Source organism: Varanus komodoensis, unplaced genomic scaffold (genome assembly GCF_004798865.1).
Source record: "Varanus komodoensis strain SLA01 unplaced genomic scaffold, ASM479886v1 scaffold21, whole genome shotgun sequence".
Lineage (NCBI taxonomy): Eukaryota > Metazoa > Chordata > Lepidosauria > Squamata > Varanidae > Varanus > Varanus komodoensis.
In genome coordinates, this window is record NW_025335589.1 from 13,162,888 (window position 1) to 13,174,552 (window position 11,665).

The 11,665-nt window shown below is 46.7% G+C and overlaps 1 protein-coding gene across 1 annotated transcript; it reads right to left on the bottom strand.

Moving 5' to 3' along the window:
• Positions 1–324: 324 nt before the first annotated feature.
• Positions 325–1,663, bottom strand: NPY1R (neuropeptide Y receptor Y1). Its single transcript, XM_044430835.1, has 2 exons — positions 881–1,663; positions 325–786 (listed from the first exon to the last, which is right to left on the bottom strand). The coding sequence occupies exons 1-2, from the start codon at positions 1,574–1,576 to the stop codon at positions 331–333; spliced, it is 1,152 nt and encodes a 383-aa protein (XP_044286770.1). The 5' UTR covers positions 1,577–1,663; the 3' UTR covers positions 325–330.
• Positions 1,664–11,665: the final 10,002 nt, after the last annotated feature.

Here is an 11,665-nt window from a genome sequence, read left to right on the forward strand (position 1 = left end):
ACCTTATGTCTTTTTCTGGGTAGTTTTATGTATTCTCAATGAAAGAATGTTCTTTTAAATAAATACAGTAAATAAATCTTTGTGCAAAAATGTGTCAATGCACAAAGAAACAGATGGGAGGAAAAAACTGATGGAAGTCTCAGCAGAAATAGGTCCAACATTCATTACTTTATAAACTAGGTAGAACTGTGCTGCTTTTTACAAGCAGCAAAGGGAAAAAATGCAGCAGCAACAGTTGGATAGAATTGTGAAGTGGGAGAGAAGGTGGATGTTCTTTAAAGACCGTGCTTGTCCATGAAGCTTTCTCACCCAGGTCAGGAATTTGGGGAGTTAGATCCTTTCATCATCACTGTCACTAATTTTTTTGTGTGTAATTGGACTGGCTTGCTTCAAAGACGTCTTTGAAATGTCTGTGTGCATGGTAGACATGGCTATTGTCTCATAGTCATCATCCCTGGTACGGAAATCACAGAAGCGAAAGACCACCTGCAAGTCCCTCTGGAAGTTCTTGTTGAGAAACCCATAAAAGATGGGGTTCACACAGGTCGAAATCATAGCAGTGAGGTGGCAGATCAAGAACAGCAAGTTATGACTGCAAGCTGCAGGCAGAATTTCATGGTTCCAGTCAAAGACTGTATTAAAGATGGTGAGAGGGAGCCAGCACACCGCGAATGCAACCACAATAGAGATGAGCATGATGTTGATTCTTTTTGTTTCAGTAGATCGGTATTTATTGTCTCTCATCTTGTCCATCATGTTGCTCCTTCTTTTTAAGCGTATGTATATCTGCAAGGAAACAAAATGTCAAGGGCATTTGTGTGACCTGAGACTGTGTACTTAAACATACACAAGACACATCACAACAGAGATTCTTGCTTACCTTTAAGTAGCAAATAAATATAAAACAAAGGGGCCCCAAATATTGTATCACCAAGAGAACTGTAGTATAGGAAAGCCTGAGCGACTCCACTGGAAATGAATCCAGGCACACGTACTTCCCCTTATATTCCTCTATTGTTAGATTTGTGAATGGCTCATCAGTCAGTACATGATAAAGGAGGAAAGGCAAAGATGAAGCCACTGCTAGAATCCACATCACAGCAATCCCTATGTAGGCATGTCTGTTATTTGGCCTCCATCCCCGGGGGTTGATAATCAACTGATGGCGTTCAATAGCAATGAGAACCAAAGAGAAAACTGAAACTGTGATGGAGACACACTGCACAAAAGGATTCAGCTTGCACATGGCTTCCCCAAAGATCCAATGGTCCATTAAGGTGTAGACAAATGTGAAGGGAAGACACATGATGGTGATGAGGAGGTCTGAAAATGAAAGATTGACGATGAGGATGTTGGTCACGTTGCGCATCTCCTTTTGCTTTAAGATGATGATAATCAAGGCCAGGTTTCCAGAAATGCCAAGGAGGATAACTGTCCCATAAGCTAGGGCCAAGGTAAATACCATTGCCAAAGGCACGTGGCAGTCGTCATCCTGAAAGTGGACAAGTCCAGAAGTCGCCTTTGAGACATTCTGAACAGAATTGTTTCCTGCTGAGGAGAGAAGTGAAGCATTCATGTTGGGTTTTTCCCAGTTGGGGCCCACGCTGAGCAACAGTCTGTAGCTGCAATGGGCTTCTCAGGAGTACGCTCAAGCGGTCAATCTTTTTTCTCATTACATGAACAACAGGCTCCCGGAAAACGCTGCTGCAGGCATTTTCCTGCCATGGATAATCTTCCACTAGCTGCAAAGGCAAATAAATAAATTAATAAAGCTCTCACAGACGTGGATTTTAACAAATGGCAGAAGGCATTTTGTAGTGTTTACACAGAGGTTTCCCTGCTGAATTCATTGTAACTTAAACCTGAATAAGTGTGCTATAATTACAACCACAGTGCAGGCTAGAATAAAGTCGAGGGAACTTTGCATTAGAAAAAAGAACAGCATAAAATTACAGATGGGTTAAGCATGGTGTGATAACACCATTTTTTAACACACACATGCACAATATCCAAGAATGCTGAATAGATGCCACAATTTGGAAATCAGACAGTGATGACAAAGATAGGATAGGATCTTTTATCCAAAATAAGCCAAGAACACAGAACATTCTAATAATGATCAAACCAAATACTAGGTGAGTGCTAACTGAAACATGAGAAATATTCTTAGCAAACTCAAAATACTTACAGATTCAGAAATGTCATAGTGTAGAATCATAGCCCTCTTGCATGGATTGTCAGCATTATTAATTACTTAATCATAATGTTACATATATAATTAATTAGCACCATTAATTAATAATTTATAAATGATGTCAATTAATTAGCCTACAATTTGCCAGGTCACCTGCTTGACACATGCCACTGCCACTCTGCAGTCTAAACAACTGATGTGTTTGACTGGAAATTTTGTGATATGTAAACCTGGGCACCATGGATTACACACGGTTGGCATAAGAAATAACCATAGGTCAAGCTGGTATTCCTTAGAGCACAAATATTATTTATTTGTTCGTTTCTTTGTTTATTTAAAACATTTCTATGCTGCTCCCATTGCAACAAAGCCTCGGGGCAGCTCACAAAGAATATATAAAACATACATAAATAATAATAATATAGCAATTAAAAGAAGAAAAAACAAACAAACAACAACAACATTTAAAAAATAACTCATAGCGTGTGGGTTCACACATCACAAAACAACCTTCAACTGGAGGCTGATTATTCAAAGTGGCAGTAGTCACCGTAGTGTGCGCTGGACACAAAACCTAACAAATTGCAGGTTACTTAACTCATGATTTGCCTTTCCTGACACAGGTAACGTTACCAGAATCCTAAGCGCATGAACAGGATATATTTCATAGTTCTTTCTGGAGATCAGTGAAGTATAGCATTTGGAGGATAGTACAGATTTCAGTTTTTAAGTTAAAAAGGCTTTTAGTCGTGGCTGGGATTAATTAGTAGGCATTTAATTCTGATAGACGTGTCCACTGTTCCGAACGAACTGGATCCAGATTTAGGTGTATGCAGCCAGGCAGTGGAAACAGGCATTCTTGCTCCTTCCCACATCAACAGCCCTTTTTGTAGCCCTCCAAAAATGCTACATAGGTAACATGAAACAGGTAAACTGCAACACAAATGAAAGGTCTGTCTCAAAGCAATCAGGGGTACCTGGGGTGCATCAAAGAATTTCAGAAGATGTTGAGTCTGCTTTATGGACTACAGCAAAGCCTTTGACACAATGGACAGCTTAACTATAAAATAACTGAAACAAATGGTGGTGCCTCAGCATTTGATTGCTCTGCGGCATAATCTATACTGTGGACAAGGAATGCCTGTTAGGACAGAATATGAACAAATAGAATGGTTACCAATAGGCGAAGGTGTCGGGCAAAGGTATACTCTATCTTACTATTTGTTAAATTTGTACACAGAATTTATTATGAGGAAAGCTGGTTTAGGATCAGAAGAATAAGGAGTGAAAATTAGCAGAAGATACATCACTAGTGTAAGCTACTCAGATGATACCATATTATTTATTTATTTATTTAGTAAATGTCTATGCCGCCCCATTTGCCGAAGCCTCGGGGCGGCTCACAAAACATTAAAATACAATACATTCAAAATAGAAAATGAATTTACAATATAAAATAAGTATTTATAAATAAATATTCATATTTTATAAAATATATTACAATATATATATTGTAATATATTTTACAATATAAAATAAGTATTAGTGGCAGAAAACATCAATAACTTTAAAAGACTCCTGGTGAAAGTGAATGAAGAAAATACAAAAGCAGGACTGCAGCTGAACATCAAAAATATCATGCATACAGAAGAATTATGCAACTTTAATGTTGACAATGAAGAAACAAATTGTGAGATTTTGCATACCTTGGCTCAGTCATCAACTCGACTGGGAATTGCAACCAAGAAAATTGAAGAAAACTGAGATTTGGAAAGGTACAATGAAAGAATTAGATAGGGACATTACACTGGAGAAGAAGACTAAGATAATTCACACTATTTAATTCCCTATCATTGTACATGGGTCTGAATGCTGGACAGTAAAGAAAAATATGGGTATTGATGCAGGACAGTAAAGAAAGCTGACAGGAAGAATGTTGATGTATTAAAACATGGTGGAGGAGATCTGTGCAAATACAAAAAATGAACTGGCAAAAAGTTGAACCAGTGGGTCCTGAATCAAATCCATCCAGAATTTTCCCTGGAGGCAAAAATGATGAAACTGATGCTGTTGTATTTCAGCCACATCATGAGAAGGTAAGCCTCACTGAAGAAGAAAATCATGGTAGGAAAAATTGAAAACCAAAGAGGGGGAGGACCAACTATGAGATGGTGCAGTGCCATAAAGGAAGCCACAGCCTTGAGTTTACAAGATCCGAGCTGTGTTGTGAAGGACAGACATTTTGCAGAGCATTCTTTTATAGAGTCGTCATAAGTATGTTCCAACAGCACCTAGCGCAACACTGTTCAAGAAAAGTGTGCCTGGCGTTTTTTCAGAAGATCTTGTTGCCCCACAAGCCACTGATTCAGTAGGGTCTGCCAAATCCTCTCTGGAGCATTATGAAGGGAGGGAGCTGGAAGGACAGCTGTGAGCAGTCTGCCTCTGCCAGCCCACTTGCGCACTCATGGAACTGGATCTATCTGGATGTAACAGATGTTAACTTTACCCGTTCTTTTTACTTTCCCACATTGTACTTTATCTGACAAATTTATCTTTTATACTGGTTTATATGAATTCTGGCCTGCAAAGATACAGGATACGAGTTGATCAATATTTATTCATTGCCAACATTTATATATCATTTATATATTGATACACCATACTGAGAGCCAGTGTGGTGTAGTGGTGAAGAGCATGGGACTGGGACTCAGACGATCCGGGTTCTAGTCCCCGCTCAGCCATGGAACCAACTGGGTGACTTTGGGCCAGTCACAGACTCTCAGTCCAACCTACCTCACAGGGTTGTTGTTATGGGGATAAGATGGAGGAGGAGAATGTTGTAAGCTGCCTTGAGCCCTTTGTAGGAAAAAGGCAGGATATAAAACGAAAAATAATTAATTAAATAAAAATGTATTGCTGGAATGATGTCAAGGTGGTACACTGCAATTTCAAACACTAAAGATGCAGTTGTAAAGGTGGAGTTCTAAACTTGGAGGCTTACATTCATTCACTGCAAAGCGAGAAGAGCAGCGGGAACCACAGGTAGGCACAAAATTCTTGATTGCAAAGTCCATCAGGTCAAAGCAGAGGCATTACATCCAAGAGGAAGGTGCTTCTGCCTCTCTTTCTGATGCCCTCAGCCTGAATCCCTAGTGAGTGAAAATATTTAAACTGCTGGTAATGAGCTATTTGTTTACTTTAAGAATGACACCTGTTCTTCAAGACATATGCTCCATTCAGGGGTGTAGCGGAGTCTGCAAATACAAGTGTATATGGCTCTTCTCATCCCATTTTGGCTACAGGTGGAAGATGATGACATTCTAAACTGCACAATAAAAGTCCTGTGTGAAAGCATCCATCTCATCTTCTTTTCCCACTAACAGCTGCCAAGAGGTGGGATCACAGCCTGGAAGAGGGATTAGCCCTGTCTTTTTGCACTATTCTACCTGCCCCCATGTTATAAATCTCTCCCTGAAGCTGCCATTCTCTATTTGATTCTCTAAGGGCATAATCCTGAACATACTTAGATAGAAACAGGTCCAATGACACATCAATCCTCCAGCCAGAATGACTGACTGGGATGTGTTGGCAGCTGGAGGATGGTTTCTCTCGGTAACCATGTATGGAATTGCACCCTAAAACACACACAAAAAACTCCCCTACCTTGCAGCCCTGAGCTAGATTAGGGGCCCTGCAGCTGCTACAAGTGGTTTTTGTTTCAAAGAGGAATTCCACACAGGGGTTTCAAAATCACAGAGAGCATCATGTCCATTTTGGCACTAGTATGATGATTTTAACACTTTTTTTTTTACTTTGGCCCTTTGAAATACTGACCTTCTCCCCAACACTTTCTGCTTTTTCCTTTTGGCAAATTTTCCAGCTATGGAGAGAACCAAAGGACAAGCCACTGGACACACTGGAGCAAACTTCTTCCAAGCAAAAGCCTTCCCTACTTAATATTCTAGCTGGCCCCTGAAAGAGCAGTGGGGGGTCAAATACAAGTAAGCTCTCCTGATCACTTTAATCTCAGTCAGAATTGATGTCTAGCAGGAAAAAACAGCAACCACTGAGGAGAGAGGGACACAAATAAAAGGATGTAAAATTAAAGAAGGTTTCCAAGGGGAAAGAGCAAGTCAATATTTATCTCTGAAACCCGAACAGACACACTTTCAACTGAGCAATCTCTTCTTATACTAAAATTGCTATTTATGAAGGCACAACACACACAAAAAAACAAACCCCAAATATCAGAGGCAACTCAGCACAGCATCAGTTAATTGACCCACTTTTGATCCACAGAAAAGCTTTGCCTGGAACTGCTCCCTGAAAATGCTTGCATTCACTCTTAAGGATCAGTTTACCCTTATGGGTAAAGATGTGGTCCTAAGGGTGAGTTTTCCAGTGCAGTCTGTAACTCCAGTGAGCCAGGGTTCTCACTTCTTGCTGGCTGAAGCCCAAAGCCATTCCCATGCTTTTTGGGAGCCTCCTGTTCTGCCATTAGCCTGACATTCTGATGCACAAACTGGAGACAGGATGTAGAATACAGGATTCCTAGTACAGGATATCCTCTGAAGCAGAGATCAAATCTCCAAACCGGTTCTAAATGCAAATCCAACCTATCATAAGGCAGAGTAAGGCAACCACTTCAGACAGCTGATATGGGATATACTCAAAAGGCAGCAATTTCGGAGTTTTCTGATTTATTATTGTTGTTCTTTTACTGGCAAAGATGGAGAATTGTCTACCTCATGTGCTCAAGGGGAGATGACTACTTATTCTAGCCCAAGCACCAATATGGAGTTTCTTGGCACTGGACATCAGAACTTAGCCCAAGAATAGAAAACAAGGTCTGTGAGTATAAGGGGATGGGAGGTCCCCCTCATCTGAAAGCTGATCTCTGAATAAGGGCTGAAGTGGCTGGGCTGACAGAGTGACAGATAGATTCCAACATCGTTCTTATCAGAAATACTCAGTGCAACTCTAAGCATATTTGTTTGGAAATAGGGCTGCAACATTTAGGAGTTCAGTCCTAAGCCTGCTGAAGTTGATGGAAGTCCTACAGCTCCCACCTTCGCCAGCCATCATTTAAAACATGTCGACGAACTGAAAAGTTTCCCTTTACCTATTTCATCAGCAGATTAAAAACTGAATAGTGCTTACAAAATCTGCAGGTGGCAAGCACCCCTTTAAGAGAGCGTTTCTCCTATGTGAGAAAAAGATGGAAGGCCCTCTGCAAATGTCTCCTACCCCACATGCATGCATGCATCATCTAAACACAGGGGAAGCAGCTCGTTCTTTTAGAACAATTTTCTATGCATATTCGTGGAGAGTGAATTGCTTAACTAATCAACTAAAAATCATACAGTTGACTGATTAAGAGGATTTCTTTAAATGGGAGACAGCCCTGCTGTAAGTTCCTTTGTATTCTACCATCACTTGGAGTAAGTTACTCGCTAGAAAATGCATTTAGTACACCAGCCTAACACCTAACTCAGTGGGACTTACTCAGTAAACATATTTGAGACCAGCAGCATAGATAAAAGCCAAAGCACAGAAATACTGTGACCCTACACAAGTCTACTCGGAAGCAAGTCCCATTAAAACCAATGGGGCTTACTTCCGAGTCAGCACGTGCACCCTTAGGTACTAAAATGAAGTCGCATGGTTAAGATCATGCTGCCTGCGCAGTAACAGCAGCAACAAAACAACAGGAGGCAAGATGTGGGTGCATGATAGTGGGTTCTCTTCTCACATCCCGCCTTCCTTTCCCATCGCTCAGCACTCTCCTCGGCTGACTGACCTGAGCAAAGCCAGCCGGACGGACGAGCGCGGGCGGGCGAACTTTCGCGAGGGGAAAGCAAACCGCGCAGGCGGCGCTCCCGATCGCTGCGCGGGCGCTGCACCGACCGCCGCCAGCAGCCCCTCTCCCGCCACGCGGGCGAGTCCCGGCGTCCCCTGGCCGTGCCGCCCGCCCGCCCCCTCCGCAGCGCAAAGAGGCCGCGTCGATGAGCGAGGCAGCTTGCATGACTCCGAGCGCGGCCCAGGGGCGAGTTTAAGCGAAGTTCTCGCGATCGGGCTGAAGCTGCAGGTCTGCGCGCTCTTCCTCGGCTCGCCTCTTCTTAGCAAGCAAGGGAACCCGTGCGTTTTGCACCAAGGTGGAGGCCGAGTCGCCCTTGGATTAGTCCTGGGACAGGCGGAGCCCTCAGATATTTGGGGCTGAAGCTTCCATAATCCTGGAAGGCAGGCAGGCAGGCTGGGGATGATGGAAACTGCAGCCCAAAACGCCTGAAAGGCGCCGTGTAATCCTCTCCTGTAAGTCTGCGCCCCCCACTCCTACTTCCATCCAAAGAAACGCACGCTTCACGAGTGCCTTTCCTCCACCTTCCCCCCTCCCCGAAACTTGCATTTTGCTACATCTTGACTGACGAAGAAATCTGAAGATCTCGCAAGTTTGCACACAACATTGTGCGTGTTGGGTTGGTCCGAAGAAACTTATTTATTAGAGTATTTGTATGCCGTCCCATCGCATAGCCTCGGGACGGCTTACATAAAATAAAACAAAACATACTTTTATTAGATAAAAGTATTATATAAAACTATGGTCACTGACCTTCTTGAGTCAGCGCAACGAACCCTAACCCTAAGCACGTTCACTTAGAGGAAGTCCCACTGAAATCCACGAGAATAGAGCCGTCCAGATGTGCTGTGGCACAATTGAGCGGCATACAAATGTTTCAAATAATAGTTACTACTATTAAATTGTCAGGATCGGCCGGTGAGGCTGTGATTCTGGGTAGCTCAGTATAATTCTAATTACATGACTCCTTTGAATTGGTGCATTTCCTAGTCGCCTTGCTCTTCTGAAAGAGCCAGGCGGATTAGAACAAAGTAATACGGGACCGAGGATGGGATGCTAGGCTGCCCGCCAACGTGCAGGGTCCACACGCTGGACGCGGCCGGACTACGCATGCAGGAGACGCGGCCGGAGGCACCCGGGCGCGCTGGCCAGGGCGAGCGGCGGGGCTGCGGAACCCCCTCTCGGACCACACCGCTGGCGAGGCGCCCCCGCGCCCGTGCAGCTCACCCGGCAGTCCTTGCGAAGGAAGCGAGACCAGAGCCACGGATTAAGACATCTGCAGTGGGTAGACGAAACCAAGGGAAACTCTAGGCTAGAGGACGGGATCTAAACTGGAGTAGAGTTCCATCGGTGCCTCGCCACGCCTTTTCTGCAGAGCAGGGAGGGTCCTCGGTCTCTTCCACATTCCTCTTGTACACAAGCGGTAAGCGACCTGGTGCCCCCCCCCCCCACACGCAGCCCGACCCTACCACGGTGCCAGGTGGGGCTCTGAAGAGTGGAAGGCCGTTTAGCCGACCTAAGCAGGTTCCTGGAGTGGAACACCCGCCGCCTACACACCCACTGCACTAGCCCTTCCGTAGGGCTGGTGCAACCAAGAGCCTTCCAGATGTTTTGAACGACAACTCCCAGTATTCCTTACCAGTTGGCCATGCTGGTTGGGGCTGATAACAAGTGCAATGGGTAACATCTGCGAGGAAGGAGGGGGCTCACCAGGTCGCCTGCCCCTCGTGTACACCGCGTATTGTTGTTTCTCTTCCGGAGACCTCGAGGCTCTCAGAGGGCCTTGCGTGGTGACTACCCCATCACCACCACCCCCGGCCCGGCCAATGGCAGACCCCGGTCCCGTCGGGCTCTGAAGATTAACCAGGAGATGGTCGCTGTCGCCAGAAGAGCCGGGCCTGCGGGTCAAGGTACAGCGGGGCGGGCTGCGCTGTCCGCCATTCATTCAAAAAAGCAAGGGGCTGGGGGAGGGGGTCGAGCAGGGACCAGGCCTCACTTGCCGGATTCCCTTCCCGAAGACTGCAATGGGAATAACCAGGGAGGGGCCCACTTTTCTTCCACGGGAGCTCCAGGGGTTAACCTGACTCTAAAGACTGACCTTCCCGGCCCTTCTTCCCAAGACCAGCGATCCGACCGAAGGCAACTGGCGGGCCGGGCTTGTGGCCAGTCTGCAAGTTCGGAGTGGGGGCGCCAAGAAAGGGAGGGAGGGAGGGAGGGAGGGAGGGGAAGCTCACCTGGTTTCCAGATCTTTTAAAGGAGGGAGTGTGAACCGATTCCGAATTATGACTGTTAACAAGTAGGGAACCCCAAAGAACATTTGGGGGCGGGCTGGCCTCCCCAGCTACGGACCGGCTGTGGGCTGGCAGTGATGCTGATCCGTTTCCCATCCTTCTCGTCTCCCACCCCCTCTCCCCGGCTGACATTCCTGCAGGCTGCGAGAGCCGCCGAGCAGCAGACGGAACGCACGAGCGGCGCGCTCCGTGCCTCCCGGACCGCGGCGCTTGGGTTGGAGAAGCCGCGCCCGGCTCCGCACCCAGCCAGCGCGGGCTGCCTTGGCGCTCACGTGCGGCGCGTCCCGGATGGGGCGAAGCGCTCGTGCGAGGGCTGCGCCACTTCCAGGGCCCGGCGAGGAGCTGCGGGGAGAGGAGAGGCGAGGCGGGCACAGGACCTACCACCTACCCTCCCCACTTTCACAAAGGTCTTGCTCCCCCCTTCCCCGCCCACCAAGGATCTCCTCGGAAGTTTGACGGCGTGGATCGCGATCCGAGGGTGCGAACGGGCGGCCGCGGGCTCAAACCCCCGCCCGGGCACACTGCCATGGGCACCCTCGCTTTTTCTCAGCGCTTCGGAACCAGGGGGCAACACGTGCCGGGTCTCCGTTGGGTGGATCCTTTGGGCGCAGCCATCTGGTCGACGTGTTCACAAAGCAAGAAAGCTCTTTGGAGACGGTGTGCGTATTGTTGCTCTTTTGAGGATGTTGCCGGGTGTTTGGGGGTCCCCCCCCAAAAAAAGAAGAAACGCATGAAACAGCCGTAAAGATTCTCACCTGGCTCTTTCTCGCCTCCAGTTCCCGAGATCACACAGTGGGGCTTGAAGCAGGAGGCTTGTCTGCTTGACGGCAGGAAGCGAGGCAGCGAGAGGACAGACCCCTTGGCATTTACCCGCCGCAGATCCCGAAGACTGGCGGAGAGCTCAGGAGGCGTCCCCCTTAAAGCTGAACTCCACCTTATTATCTCTCACAGGGCGTGCGGTGAGGAATATGCGGATCCCAGCGCACGCTCTTCACCTTTAAACTGCACATCTGGAGGTGGGTTGCCTAGTATTTCTGAAATAAATGTAATTAAGTACTGGAAGTGCAGTAAGGGGGTGGGGCGGGGTGGGGTGGGGCGGGGTGGGGAGGAAGATGCGCCAGGAGAGCTCTCGGGAGCGGGGGACGGCGTCTAAACGCTCGTGCGGTCTGGATTCGGCTGGCTTCGAACTTTGCGAGCGACTGCCATCTCGTGGCTAGAGCGAGGCACTACTGCTCTATTCCCCACGAAGACGGTTATGTAAAAGAGTCAACGCCGGCCGTAGCGACCCGCAAATCAGTGAAAGTGTAGGAGGCTTGTCCCCTT